The 26,870-nt window shown below is 35.4% G+C and overlaps 1 protein-coding gene across 4 annotated transcripts in view; it reads left to right on the top strand.

The window, feature by feature from the left end:
• Window positions 1–26,870, top strand: part of LUZP2 (leucine zipper protein 2) — a 445,406-nt gene that overhangs the window by 393,552 nt on the left and 24,984 nt on the right. For all 4 annotated transcript variants that reach the window (XM_060303405.1, XM_030864854.2, XM_060303404.1 and 1 more), the window contains one exon: window positions 10,377–10,544. In XM_060303405.1, coding sequence (XP_060159388.1) covers window positions 10,377–10,544 — 168 coding nt within the window. The remainder of the gene's footprint in view (window positions 1–10,376; window positions 10,545–26,870) is intronic.

Genomic DNA, 26,870 nt, shown 5'->3' with positions numbered 1-26,870 from the left:
TTTATAACAGCCTTATTGAAATAAAATTCACATGCCATAAAAGTCACACTTTTAAAGTTCACAAAGTTGTACTATCATCAACATTAATTCCAAAAGGTTTTCTTTGCCTCTTTTTACCTCATTTCATCTACTTCATTTTATTTTTGTTAATGCCTCATTGTGTTACAGTTGTACATGCTCAGAATAAACCACAACTCCCATCTGATGCCTACCTTTGCCTATCGATACTCTTCATATGAGACATGCATGGAGAATAAGGAGTTGGTATTTGGAAAGGGAAATATAATATGGAGGAAGGAATTAGTCCTAAAATTTAGAATTATGGTTCTGCTTCTTTATAGTTACAGTATTTGGCAAAATTTCTTAATGCCTCCTTTCATTTTTAAATCAACTATATAAAATTGTGGGAAGTAAATATTCCTTTTTTCTTTAGTTCACTCAGAACAAAAGGGTAAAATGATTTTAAAATTATTTCTTTGTTCACTCAGCAACCCATTTACTGAATCCAATGTAGTTTTCTCTAATTCCTAGAACATATATCTAGAAAATATTAATACAAAAAACTCTAAATCTGAAAATGAAATCATAGTATTTCAGACTTGAGAAGACAAAAAACACCCACATTGCTCTCAGTCAGAAACATGAAAAGTCTATGATGTAGCAACAGGGCCAATCCAAGAGTAATCTGCATTTTAACAAACATTCAATGCATCCCCTGCCTGAGATTAATTCTTGATTAGATTGGAGTTAGCCATCATTCGGTCTAACAATGGAAAAATAAACCTTCTCTATATATCATCTGGAGAATTTTTGGTTCATTTATACACAATATTTGGCATGTAATAAAAATATTTCTAGGGCTTCCCTGGTGGCGCAGTGGTTGAGAGTCCACCTGCCGATGCAGGGGACACGGGTTTGTGCCCCGGTCCAGGAAGATCCCACATGCCACGGAGCGGCTGGGCCCGTGAGCCATGGCTGCTGAGCCTGCGCGTCAGGAGCCTGTGCTCCGCAACGGGAGAGGCCACAACAGTGAGAGGCCCGCGTACCGAAAAAAAAAAAAAAATTCTAGACATGTAAAGAGAGAATACAATCTGGCCAATATAAATAAAGAAGACAAGAGATGTACACCTGGAACTGATTCAGATATTGGAATAAGAAAATAAGTACTTAAAAATTTAACAACTATTATATACATATATATGCATAATATTTCTATGGGCATGTATATAGCATTACGTATATTACAATAGAAGAAATATAAAACAGGTAAAAAGACAAAACTTTTCACTAGACTTGGAATCTATAAAAAAATCAACTAGCTATTCTAGAATTAGAACAGTATAATTCATGTAATTAAGAATTTAACTCATGTATTTAATAGCAGAATGGATGATTGGACATAGTAGAACTGAAAACTACTGAAATGAAAGGAAAATTAATATCAAATACCTATACTAATGTATAGAAAGTACAAATAAATGGAAAGTAAGCAGAAAAAGTATAAGAAATGTATAAGACAATTTCAAAATTTCTAAATTATGTAATTGTTGTGCCAGAAGAAGTGACAAACAGAGCAATATTCAGACATAATGGCTAAATATTTTCAATAACTTTGAAAGATATCAACCACAGATTCAAAAATATAAATAATGCACGGTCAGATTAAACACAAAGATAACGCACTTCATAGTCAAATTGTTGGATATAAAAAGATGAGCTAAAATAGAAAGTGAATAGTAAAATGGTAGATATCAACTTAAGTATGTTAGTAATTAAATTTTTAAATGGTTAACATATTCCAAGTACAAGGCTAAAATTATAAGGCTACATTAAACAAAAACTTTATGATTTATACAAAAGACACCTTTAAATATAAAGAAACAAAAGATCTATAAGTAGGAGAATAGGGAAAAAAAGATGAACTCTGTATACAGTAATACAAAGAAAGCTTGTGTATCAACATGAACATCATTAAAAGTAGACTTGAAGTAAAGGCTTTTTAGTGATAAGAAGAGAGTCTCATATGGATCAGTCCAGGAGAAGAACATTGCAATCCTAAATCAGTATGCATACGGCAATATTTCTTTAAAATGTACATAAATTTTTAAAAGTACACTTAAGACCCATACATTTTTTCATTATCTGCTATATTTCAATAGTTTATTTAAAAAAAATACTTAACCTCACCAGAAAAGTGGAAACGAGAATAAAAACAATGAGATAGCATCTCAACATTATCAAATTGATAAAAATTTTAAAGTCTGGTGATACATTAGTAATGGGAGTAATTATTAAAATCAGTTTTTAAAAGTGTGTACCTTAGAATTTTCACTTATCCATATGTACCTGGAAACGTGCATAAGGACATTAAATACAGCAGTGTTTGTATTAATAATAAAAGGAAATAATTTAAATATTTGCTGTTAAAATTAATATATATAATCCATATATTTACTATACTCATTTTCAAATGGTAATCAAAATTTAATATTGATAAATATAAAGATACCTGTATCAATATTGATATATCTATAACATACACTGTGGAATGAAAAATGTCAGAATTATTATGTACAGTATTTAACAATTGTTCAAATACATGAAACATATTTTGTTTTGATTACATATCATAAATAGAGTAGAAAGATACTCATATCAAATTTATGGACGCAATCGCCTTTGGGGAAAGATGGAGTGAAATAACACTAAGGATGCTTACAGATACATCTACTGTTTCTCAAATGTTCTATCCTTTTAAAGCTGTATAGACACAGTCTTTAATTTACACATATGCATATGTATATTTCATGCATTATATACATACATTATATTGCATATGTTTTGTATATATACATTAGTTACATGTAATAAATGTGTACATGCATATTAAAATATCCATATGCATACATTATCATATAAATGTATTTAATATAATTATGTAAGTATTATATATAACATATTATATAATTAAAATGATGCTTTTTAACATTTAATTCAGGTTGCTGTTTACCTGATGTTCGTTATGTCTTTCTCTGTATGCCCCTATATTTTTCAAAATAAGCAGTTTTAAAAAATGAAAGGTTCTGTCTGCTGTCAAGGGCTTTCCATTTTTGTGATCAAAACTTAGCAAACATTTTATTTGGAATAATAAGCAAGTAAGATGATTACATTCATAACTTATTTTGCAATAATATCTGTATACATTTAGCAACTTTGTAAAGAAAGGAGGTTGCCTTCTAATCACCAGTTAGAACCTACAGAATAGAAGAGATGGAACATTTAAGGTGGATTAATTTTGGAGGTCTCGTTGCCTCCTTCTCACTGTGCAGTGGTTGTGAAAGACCACAACTTCCTTAAGACTTGGATCTCACATAGGCATTTTCTTCATTTATATGCGGCCGAAACCTCTTCATATCTAGCATAACTAACATTTCAAGCAGGATGTCTAGAAAGTGTTGCAGTAGGGGAACTGTAAGCACATTTTGTGAATTATAAATATTTTCCTTCTTAAGGTTTACATCTTTGGGATAAATATGGCTTTTGAATGAATAAGATATCTTAACAACTTCACTCCTTTGTGATTGTCTCATTTTATATTTATCCAAGTAATTAATATAATATTTAAGAATTTTAGGGAAACCTGCCTGCTTTTTTCTAGACTAGGTCAAATATAATTCATCTTACCAAGATTCCACTTTATGAGATTTCTTTCATTTATAAAAGAAGTTTATACCAATTAGTTTTTAAAAAGGAAACGACTCTTTATAGAATTGGCAGGTAGAATCAGACAATCAGAGGTACGTATAATCCTGAAGTTCAATTAGATCATGTTTTTATTTTTCCTTTCTTTGCTATCCCTGTTTTAAGTTCTAGAAAGACGTTGAATTTCCAAGATTCTGAGGCAGGCCCTCCCACTCTGAGTTTTTGACAACTATGACTGTTGGAATGTTCTTCCTTACATTAATTTTTTTCCCTTACTTAACTTCAGATAATCCATTTAGTCAGTGAATGACTATATGGGTTTGAAATGCTGTTTGTGTGACCACTGTGTGCCAGGTGCTATGAGAAACAGAAAACACTTACGATACACAATCTTGGGTCCCACATCTCTCACAATTTTGTTGGGCACCAAAAATTAGGAAATAATTATACATTGAACCAGGAGTTCAGAGAAACACAAAAAGTGAATATGTGTATTTTAAGTACATGCGAGTTATAAAAACCGGTTTTGTCACATGACGTTTCATGGGCAAATTGTAGTTTGTCCTGAGTCACAGAACTTGAAGATAATATAGTTTTTTCTCCTTTGTCTTATCCATCCTATGCCTTCTTCCTCCCCACTTCTACCAAGAGCACTATGTGCTTAGCCCTCACAATGCCAGACTGGATTCAGGATGAGAGATTATATGTTGTAGTGTTTAAATAAAGGTCCCCGCAGTCAGTCTGTCTGTTCAGATCATAACTCTGTCACTGAATGACCATATTCAAATTGCTCAAACTCTTTATACTTCACTGTAAAATGGAACAATAATAAAAATTCACTTCATAAGGGTGATGAGAAAATGATATTCATCAAAAAAAGTAAAGTACTGGGAATTCTTGGCACATGAAAAACACTCAGGAAGCATAGTAATTATTATTATTAGTGAATGAGATCATAGAGAGACTGCCTCTCTGTGATAATTTTTCTCTTTAACCTTCAGGATCTTGTCACTCCTTTTGCTACAGTGAACTATAAAAGCATTGCATATGACTGGAGGTTGATTTCAACAAATCTCACGTAAGGTATGTTTGAGGCTCGTAAACTACAATCATAAAGTCAGGTAGAAACGCTAGCTCACTTCAAAATCGATAAAAACTACAGCCTAATGAAATTGCTCTTCACCTCGCCCCATCACTTTTTTATGAGACTTTTTAATTCTCTTCAGGTGTCTAGCTCCAAAGAATGTTATATCTGGGCTTCAAATAGCCTTAAGTACTTAATAAATATTATGAAAACTATATCTTCACACTCTAACTTGGTTCTCATTTCATATTTCTTGTGAAAGAAGTCTCAGTTTACTCTCCCAATAAAAGCAATAATAATCTCAAGATGTAAGAATCAATCTTGGTTTTCCAAACAATCAATTATTTATTTGTCAATATCTTATGAATTATAGTTAGCTTCAGGTACTGGAATGTAAAAACAACTTTATGGTTTGGAAACTATCTCTCAAATTCTTATGTTAAAAGTTTCTATTGCATATGACCCTCACAAAATTTCACCCAGGACAGCATGCATTATTACATTGTATTACAGATGACACAAGTTAGTCTGCACAGACTGACTTGCACTGATCTGCACAGACTCCCAGAACGAAGTAGTAAAAGAACAAGAACTGTTCTTGCCACAGTGTGTCTGGCACACAGCAAGAGCATAATAAATAGTTATTGATTGAATAGATAAATGAAGGTAATATAACTTCATAAGTTAACACACATGCTATTTATTCATCCTACATACAAGGGACATAGAGATCACCTAGAGCAGAAAAAATAAAACTGCTGAATGACTTTATAGGATTCATAGAGCTAATTTCATGGTGAAATAAAGGTAAGGGGAAACGCTTTGGATTCACAGTCCTTCACGATCTTTCCAAAGCCAGCTGTCATTGATGCACCCAGATCTCTCTGAGGACGTCACATCTTCATGTAAATAAATGAAGGTAGACGTGAATATTACCTTGTGAACTTTTATTTGTCAGGAGGTGAGAAATTAGGGACACTGTTGTCTTTGCAATATATATCTTCTTGTTCCCCCAAAAATGCATTTTTCTGAGAAAAGTACTCACATACAGACACACACACAAAATTGCCTTCTAAATCTCCCACCATCTCAAGATCATATATATAAACAAAAATTTCTTATAAGCTTTACATATTATACAGATAAGCAGTAGTATTTTAATGTCTAAAATAATACTTTTTTGTGTTATATAATATACAGGATAAAATGAGAAATATTTCATTATTTTCTCACATAAAACATATCCTCTGGAGGGTTTGCTTTATTTATTCATTTAACAAATATCTGTTGAGTTAGAAACCAGTGATTCTCCAAAAAAATACCGGCCCTACTGTGTAGCACAGAGAATGCTGCTCAATATTGTGTAATAACCTAAATGGAAAAAGAATTTGATAAAGAATAGATACATGTATATATCTAACTGAATCACTTTGCAGTACACATGAAACTAACACAATATTGTAAATCAACTATACTCCAATATAAAATAAATTTTTTTTAAAATACCATCCCTCAAAGAAATTACATGGTAACAGAAATAGATATAACGATAAGATGATATGCATTTATGACAAGGGCTTCATAGGACATAATTTAAGAAATGTGATAGAGACTTTGAAGAAGATAATATGTGAGCTGAAACATATATTTCAAGTGGAAATTTCCTATGTAGATGTTTGGAAAGTGGGTTCTGCAGGCAGAAGAAACCGCAAGGGTAAAGGCCCTAAGATGGGAATGAACTTGGAATGTTCAGTGGGCTATAAATAAAGGACATTGTGACAAGCAGAATCTTCATAAAGACTTTGCATTTTACTAACATGCGGCAAAGGAAGTGGGAAAAGTGTTTTGGTGTGGGGAGAAGATCAAGGGCAAAAGTAAGGCTGATCTTAAGAGGGAATAGGTTGTAAGATCTAGAGCAAAGTATACTTTATATGGTTTACATTGTATTTCATTAGGTGACATCTTGTTCCGGTGAACTTCAAAGTGAACAGTGACCTTACCTGCAATTTTAAAACAGACTACAGCTAGCAATACAAATTAAAATGTAATGGCCATTTTGGTGGAAAAATCGTTATCTGGGTCCTGCTCATGGGATGGGTCAAGCCAAACCTGAGTAGTGTCAGGAACAGGCTCTATTAAATTGGAGGGACTAACTAGAAAGACATGGACTTTTTTTTTTTTTTGGTAGAAAGATGACCAAACTGGGACAGCATTGCTCACAGAAACCTGTGGTCTCTAGTAGGAAAAATCTACAGTATAATGAAGGAGAGGAGCCAGAATCTAATATAGGAGGCCAGGTCATAGGCTTGTGATCCAAAAAAAAGAAATGAAATCAAAAGCTAAGAGATTAATAATAGGTTGAAACATAAGAGCAAAGATAACTTACTACACTGCAGTGACCCTGAGAATGTCAGGAGACCTGTAGGAGCAGAAGAGATGATTGCACCAAGTTCAGATGATTAAAATTGTAGCATATATGCCTATCCCATTGACTGTTCCATTGGAAAATTTGTCTTGCCTAAACAATATTTACTGAAAATGAACTATTTGCTTGATGCTGTTCATTATTTATTTTCGGCATCCAAGTTCAGCCATTACTCAGGAATTTGTATATTATGTCAACATATACTTTGTGACTGTTATAGATCCAACTTTTACATATATACTGTAAGAGAAGCCATGATAAGAATGCAGTGAAAAATAACTACCATTACTTCCTGCATTATCTAAGCATTGAAAAGCTACATTTCAAAGCCATATTAGCTTTGAGTGCTGGCCAAGACCTGCCTGACCTCGTCACGTTAGCTCTATTTCCATTGTCTAACGATAATATAAGAAAACGAAATATATTTAAATTGTTCAATGCCATCTGGAATATTTCACTCCTGACACAGTACCCAGTGCCATGATCTCTTATTCTGTAGTGAAAGAAGGGAAGGGTCACCCAAGATTATAACAAAGAATCAATAGGAAGGGAAATCTGAGCCATTACTTCATTTCTTTTTACTGATATAGCCTGTCAATTTCTTTCCCTGACAAAAGAGAAACAACATTTTCACCTAAGTCATTTATTCAAAAAACTTTTTTGTGTGTGTTCCTTCTAATGTGTCAGGGATTGTGTTATGTGTTAGCTATACAGTTCTGAACAAAATAGGCAACTTATACATATGTGTATACATATAAATTAAAATTAATGATAAATTGTATGAAGGAAACAAACAGGATCAATCATAGAAAGTAATTAAGTGGGGAAAGGGCAAGAATCTAGCGACTCAGGCAAGCAAATAAAAGGGACCATTTTGAATATAAGGTTACCATTCAGCTTAGCTCCTTCTCGTCCACTTAACAAAGCCCCTCCATTCTAGTTCTTATCAGATTTTTATTTTGTCTTGGACAACTTGACAGGGCAAGATTAATGAGAAGGAGGTACTTGTTTGTCCTATTGCTTATATATTGCCAGGTGCTGCTCTTACTGTTGCCTTTTAAAAAATCTCTTGATATGACCAGAGAGAGATTTCTTTAACTGCTATTCTAGCAATAGACAATCTCATCTTAAGGATCAATTTTATACCACTCATGAGTAGAAAACACAGAGGTGGGCATTGGTAAGGATCAAAGTCATAGTCACTACTCTCAAGAAATTGACCACAAGGGCTTTACAGGAGACAAGAAATAGGATGGGATGCAATATGCAGGTGTATTCCTGATACCATATATAAAAGGCAGTAGTTTTGTTGGGAGTATATTACTTTCACAGGAAGAGACAACAGACTTTGCTGCTTCATTGATCCATGGGTACAGTGAAAGAGTAAACTCCACATATGCCAGTTTGTCCAGGGATATGGCTTTAGCACCTAATCTCTGTCTTCATCTCTCTCACCCCAAAGACCATATTTCATATCTTCAAGTGGATGTTTATGTGTTATTGTCTTACTAGAGTCTATGCATGTCCCCAGTTACCACTGAGTTACCATGAGATTTTCCCAAGGTTGTATGTCTCTCTTCATTTTTCCATCTGGGGATGTCTCTGTCATTTTTACTCAATTTCGTATCATTTTTAAACCTTGTTAACAATTAAAAATATTTTTAGCAGTGGGATTTGGGGGTTAGATGGACGTTAGAGATGGTTGTCTGCCTTGGGATGTAAACCTAAAGAAAAAATAGTCTGCAATAAATGCTGGAGAGGGTGTGGAGAAAAGGGAACCCCCCTACACTGTTGGTGGGAATGTAAATTGGTACAAACACTATGGAGAACAGTATGGAGGTTCCTTTAAAAACTAAACATAGAACTACCATATCCTGCAATCCCACTCCTGGGCATATATCTGGAGAAAACCATAATTCGAAAAGTTGCATGCACCCCAGTGTTCATTGCAGCACTATTTACAATAGCCAAGACATGGAAGCAACCTAAAAGTCCATTGACAGAGGAATGGATAAAGAGATGTGGTACATATATACAATGAAATGTTACTCGGCCAAAAAAAGAATGAAATGATGCCATTTGCAGCAACGTGGATGGACCTAGAGATTATCATGCTAAGTGAAGTAAATCAGAGAGAGAAAGACAAATACCATATGATATTACTTATATGTGAAATCTAAAAAAATGATAAAATGAACTTATTTACAAAATAAAAACAGACTCACAAACTTAGAAAACAAACTTATGGTTACCAAAGGGGAAAGGTGGGGGAAGGGATAAATTAGGAAGTTGGAATTAACATATATACACTACTGTATATAAAGTAGACAATCAGCAAGGATCTCCTGTATAGCACAGGGAACACTACTCAATACTCTGTAATGACCTATATGGGGAAAGAATCTAAAAAAGAATGGATATATGTATATGTATAACTGAATCACTTTGCTGTACACCTGAAACTAAAACATTGTAAGTCAACTATACTCCAATATAAAATTTTTTAAAAAATTAAGAAAAGTTTCCTTTATAGTGAAAGAGAAATAATAATGCCAGTTTCACAGATGTTTGAAAGCATAAAGTTATATTTTGTGAAAGTGCTTAGAATATTATGATATACTATGTTAACAGAAAATGTTGATATTGTCACTTACAATCACATCCAAATAACTCCTACCACTTAACAGGGCCCAGAGGAAATAAGAGTTGTATCAGAAATTGAGTGGAGGTACAGGCCTATCTGAGAAACACAGAAGCCTACATCACAAGAGGAGTGATTTGTAATAAAAAAGGTTGTTGCTAATAGAAAGATGGCAGGTTTCTAAGAAGGACATGTTCCACTTTAAAGTGACCCTAGAGTATATTTCCTTGCCAGCAAAGTATCATGATTGAAATCATGTCAATTCAAGGGGAAAATGTAAGATATGTCTCTGAATTCCAGTGTTCAAAATATATCATGAAACACATTAGCTCCTAAAAAACAGACTGAGTGTGTATTAAACGGCACATCATAATGGAATTTATGTTAGGCAATTGCGTTTGAAAATTAATACGTGTTTGTGTAGGGAACAAGTGTAGGCTAGGAAGAAAGGGAGAATCTAATCAGGTAAATGATGACCAGAACCACATGAAAACATTGTGTTGTGATCTCTCTTGTTTTCATAGGCGTCGCAGCTGAAAGCAATGAAAGAGACGGTACAACTCTGCCTCTCAGCTGTTTTCCATGATCAACCTCCTCCCCCTTTGAATCTCTTCAAGCCTAGTCCAACTCGGATATCAATTCCATCCATGCCAAATGACACTAAGATTGCAGATGCAAGGACAAGAAGCAAGGTACACTTTATTTGTGCTTTGAAAAGTAAAATCGAGTAAGGTACTCACTTTACTTCATTCTGTATTATCATCAAAGTGAATCCAAGTAAGATATCAGATTCATTGAAAAATCAGTAAGTAAATGGGAGATAGTAACCCAGTTTGTAAAGTCTTCATAGTCACTTGGAGAATGTTGGAAAACAACTTTTCTTTAGTAGAAAGCCAGCTGTTTCTTAGGCAGGATTATTATTATTATTATTTTACAATAGTTAAAAGAAAATATCTTGTATTACATTCCAGTATACACCAGAGGTCTAATATGGAAAATACTTTCTCCTAAGGTATAACCACAATCCTTACAAAAGTGGATACGTTTTTCAGAAATTAAGTCTGTAGTTCTCAACATTGCCTGTACATTAGAATCACTTGGGATGTGTCTTTAAAAAAAATCCTAATACTTGGGACTCACCCTGGACCTGTTAAAACAACTTCTTTCTGGTTTGGTTCCAGTCATCATTAGTTTTTAAGAGCTCCTTAGGGGATTTTGAGATCAACTGACTTAAGCAAATCTTCCTTGCAAATCCCTACCACCACCCTACTTTAGACAGGACAAAGGAGGCCTTTCAGTTCTGCTTTTGTTTTTTTGTTTGTTTGTTTGTTTGCGGTATGCGGGCCTCTCACTGCTGTGGCTTCTCCCGTTGCGGAGCACAGGCTCCGGACACGCAGGCTCAGCGGCCATGGCTTACGGGCCCAGCACACTCCGCTGCGTGTGGGATCTTCCTGGACCGGGGCACGAACCCGTGTCCCCTGCATGGGCAGGCGGACTCTCAAGCACTGCGCCACCAGGGAAGCCTTCAGTTCTGCTTTTGTTTCAATCATCAGAACCTTCAATCTGCAGGCTCTACATTTAAATAAATCTTGGTAAACTGAAATAGTTATTGCAGAAAGGAGTTAGTTTCAGGCAGTATACTTGAAAGTGATGGTTCTCTTATTACGTGCCTCGGGATCACTTGCTATTAAAATAAATGTTATAGATACCAGTCCAACTTCTAAAGCAAATCTCCAGTGGACTGGGGGAGGGTGGGCAAAAAACCCTGAGAACCACTGTTACAAGTACCTAATGATGCATTACATCTGGGGCTTTCTTACTGCTTGTTTCTGTGATTCCTTACATTTGGATGAAAGGGGATATGGACAAATTGTAGATTAGGGAAATACTATTTTCAGGATGAAGAGTCAAAGTTAAGTAAAACAAAATACATTTTCTAATGTTCTGTTTTTGTCGGTAACTGGTCGATTTCTCAATGACACATTAATCTGTATAATCTCATTTTTCTGTCAAAATCATTTTAAAATATGTATTTCCATTTCATATTATTCTCTTGGTTTTTATTACATCCTGAAGGATCTCAAAAAATTTTAGGCCAATATTTTCTCCTTTATATCTTTCTGAACCTCCTTTGAAAACTCTAGGTCTACAGTATTTTTTTAATTCAACAAAACTCAGGGAAGAAAGTTGCATTAATAATGTATTTTATTTATGTTTAGGAAAAATCCTGGGTAAATTTATTGAAACGGGTCATTGGTTGAATGCACAGCTACCCACACAATCTCCCCCACCTGCCAGGAAGCCACACACTGCCTCCACTTCATGTTAGTCTAAGGGAGGAGCAAAGATTCACCCTTATTAAGTCCAGTGACTTTGGGAAAAGCAGCTTTGTCATTTTATGGGCACATTACACTTGTCTCCAGCTCAAGATACATTTATTTAAGCCCATTAGTAAAACTGGGCTCTTTATGCCCCTGAATGTGTAGAGGAAATTACTGATTGTTACTTTAACTGATTTACTACTAATAAACATATGTCCTGTCATTGAGATAAATAATAAATATTATTATTTCTCTTGGCTTATCACAGGAAAACACAGGAAGCATTTAGATGCACGTGTCTTAGAGACTGCTCATTTTTCAAAAAATAATAACAGAAATCCAAAATGTTTAAGATAAAGTTCAATAAATCTAAGTTGAGGTACTGCAGAGCATTTCATTTTACAGATTAGCATTAAAAGCTTCTCTGGCATTTATGTTTTGCTCATAGTCTTTATCTTTTCGATAGTGGTGGAAATTATATTTTATGTATACTTGGGTTTTGAATCTCTATGCAGGCACCTCACAGATAATATTTGAAAAATCCTGAATAATAAAATGTGATAAGGGTGTATGTAAAAGAAGCAAACTTTTCAGTCATGAAACAATTTTTCTCTGAATACCAAAAACATAACTTTTAAATGAGGACATTTAACTGCTAAGTCTTCAGAGTTGGCTAATTATAGCCACAGTGATATTATGTACCTAACTGGGAGCTGACTGGGAGTGTGTGTGAGTACATCACTTAACCTCTCTGTGACTCAGTTTCCTCAATGCCTATTTCAGAGCATTGTGACATGAGCATTACAAATCATAGTTTTTCTTATTTTCCATGATATATGGCTATTCTCATCTACATTTCTTTAAAATCTTCACCTCTTCTTTGAAAGGAGAGGGGTATTTGAATGGTTTTTCCTGAAATCTGTGAAACACATCCAAGTAAGCAATTTTCAACCTACATTTGGAAAAAAGCAATATAGCCCCCAAAATGTCATTTTATTTTGATTTTCTCTTCCAGAAGATTGGATAATGCAGACAGATTTTTTTATTGCATCATGCATGTGTGTGTATATGAATACATATGTACATACACATGTATACATATAAATTATATATATATTCACTGTGGATTTTAAAAGTCACAAATTTCATTAGGTAGGCAGTTCAATATTATGAGAATTTATTGATGAAAATTTAAAAAATAATTTACATGTTGGTAATTTTTTTAAATTCTAGAGCATGTCTGCTACATAATCTTTTAGTCCTACAGCTTAAGTTTCTGCTGAGTAAACTCAATCAGGTTTTTCAGCCTCCTTTCCTTCACTGCATTCTCCATTGCTGTCATGCCTACTCTATGATTCAAGTGAATTTTTTCTTGCCCTCCTAGTTAGAATTATTTTTTCTATTCTCAGTGTTCTAAGAGCACAGTGTTTATTCTGCGTGGCTCTTGGTCATACCTTGAATACAGTGATGGCTGCATACTTCTCTCCCCTTAAGGGAGATGGCTGTGCTTAGCTCATGGATTTGCTCTACGTTATTGAGTATCCAAAGCAACGTTGCCAGAGAATTCATTTGAAACGTCACTTGCTGCATTTCTGTTTTAGTCAGCTCAGGTTGCTATAACAAAATGTGATGGACTAGGTGACTTCAACAACATACCTTCATTTCTTACAGTTTTGGAGGCTGTGAAGCCCAAGATCAGGGTGCTGCCTTGTTCATTTCTTTATGAGGGCCCTCTTCCTGGATTGTAAACAGCTGCCTTCTAGCTGTGTGCTCATATGGTCTTCTCTAGGAGTGTTTGCACAGAAAGAAAGATGGATCTCTGTCTCTCTCTTCTTTATAAGGGAACTAATCCCACCATGAGGGCCCTACCTTCATGACTTAATCTAATTACCTCCAGAAGGCCCCATCTCCCAATACCATTACACTGGAGGTCAGGGCTTCAACATAAGATTTTGGAGGACACATTCAATCCACATCAGTGTCCCTCTTCTCATTGGACATTTTCCTTAGAAGTTAGAAAATAAATATAGATTGCTCATTAAGTGCCAAGTATTCAGCTAAATTGTTTTCCATCATCTGTATGTAAGGACTATGCTCATCACTGTAGACACAAACTTGAAAGGACACAACCCTGACCTCTTGGAAATTGTAGCCTAATTTTCTGTAAAGAGAAAACAAGGAAACTATGCAAAGGGTATGTAGTAGATCAGGACATTTTTTTGTATTTGTTTTTTTTTTAACTTTTTATTTTAATTTTCATTTTTATATGGTGTACGGTTGATTAACAATGTTAATATTGAGCAGAGTTCCCTGTGCTATACAGTAGGTCCTTGTTGGTTATCCATTTTAAACATAGCAGTGTGTACATCTCAATCCCAAACTCCATAACTATCCCTCCCCCACCATGCTTCCCCCCAGTAACCATAAGTTCATTCTCTAAGTCTGTGAGTCTGTTTCTATTTTGTAAATAAGTTAATTTGTATCATTTTTTAAAGATTCTGCATATTAGCAATATCATATGCTATTTCTCTTTCACTGTCTGACTTACTTCACTCAGTATGACGATTTCTAAGTCCATCCATGTTGCTGCAAATGGCATTATTTCATTCTTTTTAATGGCTGAGTAATATTCTATTATATATATGTACCACATCTTCTTTATCCATTCTTCTATTGATGGACATTTAGGTTTCTTCCATGTCTTTGCTATTGTAACAGCACTGCAATGAACATTGGGGTGCGTGTATCGTTTCAGACCATGTTTTTCTCCAAGTATATGCCCAGGAGTGGGATTGTAGGATCTTATGGTAGTGCTATTTTTAGTTTCTTAAGGACCCTCCATACTGTTCTCCATGGAGGCTGCACCAATTTACATTCCCACCAACAGTGTAGGAGGGTTCCCTTCTCTCCACACCCTCTCCAGTGTGGATTTTTTGACGATAGCCATTCTGACTGGTGTAAGGTGATATCTCATTGTATCAATAGTTTTCATTTGCATTTCTCTAATAATTAGCAATGTTGAACATCTTTTCATGTGCCTCTTGGCCGTCTGTATGTCTTCTTTGGAGAAATGTCTATTTAGGTCTTTTTTTTTGATTGGGTTGTTTGTTTTAGTGATATTAAGCTGCAAAAGCTGTTTGTAAATGTTGAAGACTAATCCCTTGTCTGTCACATAGTTTGTATTCGGATTTCCATATTCCAAATAGCTTTGATTAAAGATAAAGACTAAGGAGATACCTGGATCCAAATGCACATGAGATGATGTCTTTGTTATAAGATTATATATTTTATTATGTATAAAATACTGTTCCAACGGAGAGGTAAAGAGCAAAGATATGAGCTAGGAGATCTGATTTAATTATTTTGTATAAAATGACTCTAACTGGAGTAGAAACAAGCAAACCACTGACAATTTCACTGATCCAGGCAGATGACAGTGACCTGATCTATGGTGCAGAAGTGGAAATGGGATTCCAAATGTAATTGAGGCATAGAACTGCAGTGACCTAGTGATTAAGTGAGATGCATGAAGAGTGAAAATCAAGAATAATTCTCAGTGTTTACATTCGTTCGCCGTGAATACAAAAGACAAGAGGAGCTTTTTTAGGCAGAACCCAAACTGGTTTGTTTTACAACACGCTAAGTATTAGACACCTTTCACACAATCAAGTGTCCATATCCAATAGGTGTTTATACATTTAAATCTGGAACTGAGGGACAATATCTGAGTGGAGGTAAAGGATTTGGCATCATCACCATAGACAGCAACTAAATGTTGGAAATAGATTAAATTTCCTGATGAGACAATGTAGAATAAAAAGATATGAGGATCACAAAGGACACCAGACAAGAGGAATAATTTAAATGGTTTTATGTATAGTATAATAGATGAAATGCTTATGGTAAAAGTGTACCCCTTCCCGTTATCTTTTTTTGAGTTACTCTTTATTGTATATTTGAACTGAGAACCATGACTTTTCCCTGCTTGTTTTACCAGTACAAAAAAGCAGAATATGCATGTCATTGTATATATTTAGAATGGTGAATACTCCAGTGGTCTGCTGGAGATGGCTCATACACACTTATAAAAGCTAGCTGTTACATTTTCGGAATTTACTAGTCAGCTCTTAAAGTTACTATTAAATATTAATTATATACACTTAAAATTAAGGAAATCATACTAAAAGCAAATGTAAATATCAAATATACTATATCATGCTATTATCTCTGAAGATTCTATGTCTTGAAGATATTATGTCTTTGGGATCCATGTAGTGGAAATACCATATAATGGTATTCTACTGGTATCTCTGTCTACCTTCATGTTCATTGATATCACCTTGGTAGATTGAAGTTGGTAGTATTTATACTATAGAAATTGGCAAACACTACAAATCAAGGTCCTCCTAACCCCCAGAGTTAGTGAATGACATGCTCCTGTGTGTGTGTGTGTGTGTGTGTGTGTGTGTGTGTGTGTGTGTGTGTGTGTGTTAAGCCTTTAAGATGGGCCTACTGGGCATCATTGATAATATACAAATAATACTTGATCAACATATTAATTTATCTTTGACTTGTACTGTTTGTGTAGTAGAGCTAAATGCATAGTAAGTGTCCAGAAAAGGGAAACTAATTAAAAAATCTTGTTCAATTAATGGCACATTCTGGAAAACTAATAATTTTTATATATCCATTGTACTGTTTTACTTAATTATATTCACTTTATTATAAAATATTAAATGTGACTTTATATAACTCAGAAATTATATAAATGTAAGAGGAAGAACAGGAAATGTATTACTGAGAGGTCTACCCTTTTAGGTGAAAACTATGAATTATTAATACAGCAATGTTGTTGGTGTTTACAGCTGCATGATAGAGGGTTTAAGAGCTGGGATTCACTCTATACACCAGTGTGATGATATTTACTGCTCATATTTACTGGGAGGATTAAACAAGATGAGAAAAATGCTGGACAAAGCCAGTTGCCAGGCTCCTCCCTTCCTCTCTCCTCTTCCCCCTCAGGGCTGGTATCTCTGCAGGACAGGATGCAGAGGAACCTAAGCTCAGCTGGCTGGGTCTCTGCTCCTCCCTGCCTTGGTCCCTCTACTGGGACAGGGGCCTCAGGAGAGAGGATGTGGCTGCTGCCTGCACCAGGCTCCCACAGGTCTTATGGCTTAGGGAGATGGCTGAGTTGTTCTCCCCTCCCACCACGGGGTCATCTGCTTCCTGGGCTGAAACTCACCAGTCACCACATCAGGGCAGGGAACTATAAAAATAGAAAAGGCTTGTGTTTCTGTCCCAAGTGTTCCAGCCAAGACTCTTGAGGGCCCAGAGGGACTTCTGCCTATGTAATTAGGCTGTGCTTTTCATTTACATCCAAGAAATTGTGTATAATGAATATAAATACAAGGAAAAATAATTTAGAGAGAGAGATAAGATTCACTAGAGAGATAAGATTCACTAGTCAGACTAAGTAAACATATTTTTTCTACAACTTTCTAATTTTGAAATCTTGATCAACTCAACTTCTCTGAGACTAAGCTTCCATATGTATAAAATGAAGACAATAACAGCACCAACCTTACAGAACTGTTGGGAAGATTAAATAAGAAAATTAACATACAGCATTTAGCATATGTAGTAGTGTCTGACACTGAGAAACAGTCAATAAGTATATGAATTCATAAGTACTGTATCTGGAGATGAGGATAACACTTTGAGAAGATTTAAAGAAGGTTTCTGGTAGGATATTAATTAAAACAAAAACTATTGTGCAGATGTAAGAACACATTTATTCAAATAAGTACAACTACAGCTTTTTTAGCATAAAAGTATGGATGAATCCTCACAATACATTTAATGTCAGTGATCACAATTGTAAATGCTGTAAAGAAAGGAGAAAATTGAAAGAGAGCAGAAATGAGAAGCAATTCAGAAAAGTACTGTAGATTTAAAAAATGATGAAATTGTGTTACGAAAGCTCATTATTTCATTCCCACCCCAGGCAGTCACCATCTTCTATCTTTGTTTTTCTTTCCATGCAACTCACTGCCTTGGATTTAGCTGCAGTTGACATTGGTAAAGGTCACAACCATGGCATCAACTTAATTGGACAAGGATGATTTGCTAATTTTTTTTTTTTTCCAGTTTGGTAGAAATGCCAAAGTCATTTTAGGGCAGCAGGCAACAGTGGCCCTATTCAGGAGCTTGAAGGCATCCAAGTGAAAATTGCATTCTGCTTGGTTCCCGGAGGTTTAGAGCAAGGTGGATTTGTATTTCACTTTTTCTGCCAAAAATCTGTTGCAAAGTAATTTCTAAGGACTCTCAGAACAGTGCACCTGAAATCATCATAGACCAAAGGGTCTCAACCTAGGCTGCATTTTTTTTAATCATTGGAAGCATCATTTACATCTGATGTCAATACTTACATTTTAATATAATTCAGCAGAAGTACAGGCTAGTTTGGGGGATTATTTAAAGCTCCCAGATTATTTATATTTACAGCCAAAGTTGGAAACTATTAAAATCCTTACTCTAGGAGTAGGAAAGGAATCGAAGAAGTAAGGCTGCCCTTTTCCTCCACTTTCCTGCTTCTAGAAGAGATTTCCCAACGAGCCTAAAGGTTTTCAATTTTTGACGGATCTGTTTCTCTATCAGCTCTCTGTCCTTAGCTAACCATTTAGTTATCTATAACACCAACCAGTTTGTGTTCTTTCCATACTAAAAATATATGTTTTATATCTTTGTATGTCCAGGATTATTGTGAGAATAAAGATGAAAACACGAGTCTAAAACATTTGTATAAAATGTAACATTACATCTAAGAAATTTTGTTTGGGTTTCATTTTTGGTCCTAGGAGGTCATAATTGCTTGCTTAATTACTTCCCATCAGATATGGCATATATGTGGCAAGGAAGTTAAGTCTAAGTTAAAATTATATAATATTTCACATGTTACTATATAAACATACATATTATATATGCATATAAATATTTTCAGCTAACATTGTAAATTATGATATATAGTTAATCTAGTAAATATAAAAATTGAAGCAACAAGGGCCCTTTGATGCTTTCTTTCTATTATTGGTGTGCATATTTGCACGCTGCAATGGTCTGAAACCAGATTTTCATTTATTCTTCATGCTTGGTACATGTATAATAAGAATATTACTTATAGAAATTGATTAGTTGGATACCTTTATGAACTTCTTTTAAAGACATATGTTAGCAAATGATATAATTCATTTAATCCTTCTGAAATTAAAATAAAATGAGAATAAAACATTTTTGGTAGAAATGTAGAAGTCTAGGAAGACATATTGATATTCAGAGAAAACACTACTGAATATCTTTTATGTTAAGAATGACCACCAGTTTCCATTTTCCTTTTTTTCTTTTATAATCGAGATTTTAACGGTTATACATATTTCTTAATGTTTGTAACAAAATTTTAAAAGGCATGTAGTTGTAATCCTTTTTTAAACAGTTATTCCAGTGACTTTCTGGCCTGAAATGTGTATGCAAATTTTTCTTAAAGAGTATATCAAGTACCAATATCTTCAAATGTTGATACACTGTTATATCGTAACTCTCACTAATTTACAGTTTAATATAATATACACTACAGACTCAAATTTTCAATCTTTCATAGCACATTAACAAAGTTACTAGGGAAATTGGACTACCACTACCAAAGATGTTACAGAGTACATGTAAGTCTGACAGGAAGAGCCAAGATCAAAGAGCAGTTTTCTTTAGGAAACAACTATACTAAAAAACATGAGAATAGAAGTAATTTAAAATGTTCAAAACATATTCAATGCACAACTGTGACTCCAAATTGTCATTTAGTATGCTGAGTATTATAGGATATAAAAACTACTGCCCCACCTATGGATGTTAAACTAATACTCAAGACAATCAAAACCTCCCGTATTCAATATGCTGCTCTTTTCTGGTTGTACCAAAACAAACAAATAAAAACATCACCACCGCCACCAACAACACCATCACCAGCAAATAATTTCACCTCTTAAAAACAAAGCATTTACACTTAAAAAAATGTGATAAGGTGAGATTCCCTCCTTCTTAAAAATGTTTCTAGAGCTACTAAAAAACTTGCATTTAAAAAATAATTGATAAAAATAGTCTCTTGGATTGGTACAAGAAGGGAGACAGGAACCACTGGCATGACATGATATACATGCTATTAATCAGACTTGGCGTCTTTCTCCCTGCTTCATCAGAGGAGATGGACTCTCCTATTTAGTTTCTCCGTTTTCTGCAGCTAAATATTCTTTATTATCATGATTAGCCACTTGAGCCTCTTTACCTTTTTTTTGCACTTTTTTTTTGGTGACGATTCATCCGTTCCAGCCACCTTTTTTGGCTGCATCTACACTTTTGCATTAGAAGGTTAAATGACACCATCAACACTCTCCTCTTGCGATGCTTGATCACCACTCCCTTTGACAGACCAGACCTTCCTCTTGGGCTTCCTGGTGAAGAGGGCTCCTGCTGGATGCACTGGGGGCCTTCGTGTGCTGGGTGGCTGGACCACTGGCACTCCTCTGGCTGCCTGAGTGGCTGGGTTCCACGGCAGAAATGGTAGAAGAACCAACGGATGACTTGTTCCATTTTCTTTTCCTATATTTTCATTACAATTTCTTGAATGCTCATCAAATAGTAATGACTTTCGTGGTGCCTTCAACCCAACAACTCATCACCAGTTGGCTGTTCATAAGTAAGACAGATCCCAGTATCCCCTCCACTGATTATCAATCCAAGGGACAGTTTTTCTTTAACACTAGATATTCTCATCTAACCTTTCTTTTGTCTCCTTAGATGCACTAAAACCTTAATCCTAAAAAAAAAAAAGAAAAACTATCTATAAGAGATATTTCCTTATAACTCTTGCAGAAGAAAAGGACATCTATATGGAATTTAATCAACTTGCTATGATCATTTTGTTGACAATACTTTTTTCCTCTCTGGAAGTTATTCATTCATTTAATTATATATCTTTCAGTAACTGGGAATCTACTAGAAGATTTTTAACAAGGGAAACCTGATGAGGTTACAATTTTAAGAAGATAATTCCAGTAGTAACAGAGAGAAAGATTAGGAGGACAAGCTAATAGAAGCAAACAAAATTATTGGGAGAATAATATTCTTGGTAAGAGCCATGAGACAGTAGCAGTGGGAAAGGAGGTAGGGGTGGATTTGAGAAATGCGAAGGACATGAAATTTGAAGGAATTTGTGAAGAAGTGAAGATGGGAAGACTAGATGATTTTGTTAAGGAACTTAGCTGAGAAGAAGAGGAGAGTGGACAAATGGATGGGGGGCTCCTTAGTAGGATGACAAGGCATTGTGTACTTTTTTAGTAAGAGAGAAAGGGAAGAATGAAAAAAGGTAATGAAGACAAAAGTTAGAGATATGTAATAAGGATTTAAAATTCCAGAAGAAGCATCAAGGAGTATAAATATGATCACAAGGTGAAGAGTTGGACATGGAGAGGAGTAGGGACATACCAACTTCTGAGTGGGGACATAAGTTGGTGACGATGAATGAAGGTGTGGATAAATTTTGATTTATGGAGGGGAGTTCAAAAACGGTGATATACCCCATGGCCTGCAGTTTACCAGTGAAAATTAGGTCCTTACTGACTCTGGAGAAGGCTTTTGTCCCAAATGCCTTGGAAAACCTTATCCGCCTCCTCTCACGTGCACGCTAGCTCCAATTTCTAAATTCCCTCTGTAACACTCCTGTGAGTGTCCTGCAATGTTTTCCAGTCTTGGTGGGCAGAGGAGGACTTCCTTAAGAGAGATGAAGTTAGAAAACAGGAGAGCCAATGAAACAAAGTGCTGCTTTAAACAAAATATAGCAAAATAAAAGTAATCATTATACTGAAAATGATAGAGTAAAATTAAAAATAAACTCTAAAGAAGGGTAGTAAATTTATGTGTATTCAAGTCAATTTAATTTACTATAGGATTAAACTCACCTAGAATTTACTAATTTCCAGTGTGCTAAAGCTAACTAGGGTTACATTCTAATCTGTTCTGTCTAAATAGCATCATAGTGCATGTAGAGAGAAGCTAAACAAGCTTTTTCAGAGGCAGGCTTATGCTTCTTTCCAATGGTCCTTTTCAGGCACTAACAAGCTCTGTTAGGTGGGCACCCTGAATTTGCTAGCTTCTCTCTTTAACATCACTGTCCTGGAAACCTGTGTTGCAATCTGTGGCTAAATGTCAGATACCCAGTGCCAAGAATCATGTGTGTGAGAGCACAGAATTTGGAATTCAATAGACCAATGCACAGAATTTGGAATTCAACAGGCCAATTGTAAATCCTGGCTTTTGCCAATTATTTGTGAGATGTTGAGAAATTGAACCAAAGACTATGATTAGTCTTTTGTGAAACAGAGCTAACATTATAAAGCAATGAGCCTAATAAACTTAAATGCTGAATTTATAGCAAGTAGTATATCTAGTGTTTAAGAACAAAGACATTAAAGGCAAACTGCCTGGATTTGAATTTGTACTCTGCCACTAATCAGCTGTGTAACAGATGCAACTTTTTAGACCAACTTGTCACCAGTAACATGGGAATAATTATACCATTTTCTTCAAAAGCTTGTTATAAGAATAAGCTAAATATTATTATTTTCATACTTATTTGGTATAAAAAGATATTGTTGTTGTCCATGTCTGCAGAAGTGTCTATCACACAATTCCACATGGAGTTTGACAATCAGAAAATAATTTGAGCATTCATCAAAAGAATTCCCACAAAAGAATTTCCAAAAGCAACAGGAAACATACTGTCTTTATATTTGCTAAAAGTGATTATATTATTCGTGCCAGAACTGACGAAAGAGCAGAGAATTATTTTTCATCTTGATCTACCCTCAGTGCACTGTGAATTAGATTTACATGTTTCAAAGAAAATTAGAAGTAGGAGCCTTGCTTTTCATTACTGTATGAAACATATTGATATTCAGGATTTCGCGAGATCATAGACAGTGTTTTTGAGTCCCCTGGAGTGCTGATGTTAGGCTTTTCCATGGCATCTATGGCCCTCTTTGGTCTCCTCTTTATGAAAGCAAGACTATTTCCTGAGTGTTTGCAGCTACCTAACCTAGGAAGATATTCACATCAATTATACTCTAAGAGCAAACTTTTCCCTTTTGTAGGCTATTGCATGGATTCCAATTTATGTTTCCAATTGTTCAATAATAATAATGATGATAGTGAGAAATTTAATTTGCAAGTTTTTTATGGCTATTGCCATAAGATGTTTTATTAGATCATCACAATATGTAGAGCAGATCTTACTATAACCATTTTACTTAAAAAGGATCTTAAACATGAACCCAGGTTTCTTATGCCAAGTCTACTGCACCAAACCGCTCTCTCAAAACATACGACTTAGAATCTTAGAGATATGCTAACAAAAATGGATGAACATTTAAATATGCACTGCTTCTTATGTTACCACAACACAAAGTTTATAGAGCACTCATTCTGTGACTGACTTACTGCTAAGGGCTTTGCATAAGTTTTCTCAGTTAAAGTAAAGATGAACATTGTGAGGTGGTACAGCATTCTGGTGTTATAAGTGAGAAAACTAAGGCTCATGGAGGCTAGTAACCCACCTTAGGTCTCAAAACTAGGTCATTGGCAACAGAGGTTTTTTGGTTTGCTTTTAGTTAATTGAGGTAAAATTAGTATATAACATATTAGTTTCAGGTGTAAACATAATACTTTGTATATAGTGTATGTAGTGTATATACTACAAAGTGATCAGTACCATAAATCTAGTTACCATTTGTTACCTTGCAATTAACTTCCTATACCCAGTTCTCCTATCCCACCCCCTTCCACTGGCAACCACCAGTCTGTTCTCTGTATCTATAAGCGTGTTTGTTTTTATTTTGTTTGCTTCTTTGTTTTTAGACTCCACATATAAGAGAGATCATGTGGTATTTTTCTTTCTTTGTCTGACTTATTTCACTTAGTATATTGTCCTCAAGGTCCATCCATGTTGTTTCAAATGGCAAGAGTTTATTTGTTTCTTATGGCCAAATAAAATTCCACTATACATGTACCACATTTTCTTTATCAATTCATCTGTCAGTGGTCACTTAGGTAGTTTCCATATCTTGTCTATTATAAATAAATAATGCTGTTAACAAATATAGGGGTGTATATATCTATATATCTTTTCAAATTAGTGGGGTTTTAAATTTTTTTTGGATTAATAGCCAAAAGTGGAATCACTGCAACATATGATAGTTCTACTCTTAATATTTTGAGGAATTTCCATACCATTTTCATAATGGCTGCACCACTTTATATTCCCACCAACAGTGTATGAGGGTTCCCTTTTGCCCATGTGCTCTCCAACATGCCTTGGCTTTTTGTTAATAGCCTTTCTAATACTTGTGAGGTGATGTCTTATCGTGGTTTTGATTTGCATTTCCCTTATAGTTATGCTGAACATCTTCTCGTGTGCCTGTTGCCCATCAGTATGTCTTCTTTGGAGGAATGTCTGTTTTGAATCTCTGAACATTTTTTTTTTGTATTGAATTGTTGGGTTTTCTTGCTACTGAGTTGTCTGAGGTCTTTATTTTGGATACTAACCTCTTATATGATATATGGTAATTCATGTACAGCACACTCACAAGTGCTCAGTTAGTGTTAGCTTCTTATGGTAGGTAAGAGATTATCAGCTGAGCCTATATTTCCATTATATAAAAAAAATTAAAATCACTGATGCTTCTGGAAATTTACTAATGATGCCACTAAATGTCACATAATGGTTGATGTTTTAATTCAGAACAGCAAACTCCTAAGGGGGTGCTGGGGCATATCTTCATTATTAGAGTTCCTCTAATGCTCATCATAATACATTGTGACTAATAGCAAATGTTAGATGAATGAACAAACAAATGAATAAATTAATAAATGAAGAATCTGGGAGAGAATGATCCCACATTAGCCAAATTACAATGTGTTCATGAGCAACTATATCTGTCTCTAAGGCTGTTCACATCCATAAAATAATTCTATCATGGAGAGTAAACATATTCATTTTAATGACAGCAGTGGCTGTGAATTTTCATGTTAGACACATGTGCTTTTCATATTTCATCATTAGTCATGAGTATGCCATGAATTTCAGTACCCATGATGGAAACAGCTTTGCCTTAATTCATCCTCCTACTTTTCTTAGTTATCCCATTTGAGGTTACACTAGAATCAATTGAAAAGTGAGCATGGGGTTCCAGTCATTTAGTTTCCAATAGACTTTTTAAGATATTCTAATTTTATTTTTAAATAAAACATAAGGGCTTCCCTGGTGGCGCAGTGGTTGAGAGTCCGCCTGCCGATGCAGGGGACGCTGGTTCGTGCCCCGGTCCTGGAAGATCCCACATGCCGCGGAGCGGCTGGGCCCGTGAGCCATGGCCGCTGGGCCTGCGTGTCCGGAGCCTGTGCTCCGCAACGGGAGAGGCCACAACAGTGAGAGGCCCGCGTACCGCAAAAAAAAAAAAAACAAAAAAAAACCATAAAAGCCGTGAATGCCTATGAATGTCCTTTTCATGGATGGTGATACAACTGCCATATTTAAGTTATCTGAGACACACCAAATAGTTTTTGTTTTTGTTTTTACAAAACAGTTTTTAATTTTTTTAAAAAAAATAACCTTATACTTATTGTCCAGACCTTGATTAAAATACAGAATGCGGCTAGTGAGTCCACTGAATCCCTGGGAACCTTTACTTTTGCCACTGCTCATTCTCCATGGCTAAATTTACTACTGGATTCTAATCTATTCCAGAATCATTCCTGATACAGGTAAAACATATGTAGGAGAATTCTCTATATCACCTGTGGCACCATGGTATCAATGGATGTAGATAACAGAGACATTCCCTGGTTGCTTTTATAAAGACACAAGGGGCAACATTCCCTACTCCCTCTCTACAAAATTGACCATTTCTAAAACCGGTATTCACCTTATTTTCATAGATTAGGAATTCAGTTTCCCATTAATACTAGAATCGGGATCCTTCCATGAATGCCAACCTGCTTTGCTGAGCATTTAAGAAATCCTGATGGACGTTTCCCAGGTCTCTCACTTAGGCAAAAAACAATATCCTCCTATTCCCTACGTCTCCTTGAGTCCCTGACCTGAATAAGACTGTGTAATGATAATGGTACTTTCATTATTACCTGCTCCCAGTAATACTGTTTCATCTGACTGATGTAAACCCCTTCCTACCAACCTCCCCACAGAGTTACCCAGCTATGCCTAAAATTGTCACACAAATCTGACATTATAAACATTGGACCCCCATCTAGAGCTATTCTTTTTTTTTTTTTTTTTTGCGGTACACGGGCCTCTCACTGTTGCGGCCTCTCCTGTTGTGGAGCACAGGCTCCGGATGCGCAGGCTCAACGGCCATGGCTCACAGGCCCAGCCGCTCCGCGGCATGTGGGATCTTCCCAGACCAGGGCACGAACCCGTGTCCCCCTCATCGGCAGGCGGACTCTCAACCACTGCGCCACCAGGGAAGCCCTAGAGCCATTCTTCACAACTGAGAAGGTGCCCCTGTATCTCCCTGAAGTGTCAGCCCCCACTTCTTCCTCATCCCTCCTGCTGATGCTGCTGAAGGCCAGCAACGGCCC

The sequence above is a fragment of the Globicephala melas genome, chromosome 8 (assembly GCF_963455315.2).
Source record: "Globicephala melas chromosome 8, mGloMel1.2, whole genome shotgun sequence".
Lineage (NCBI taxonomy): Eukaryota > Metazoa > Chordata > Mammalia > Artiodactyla > Delphinidae > Globicephala > Globicephala melas.
This window is presented reverse-complemented; position numbering and strand designations above follow the sequence as displayed.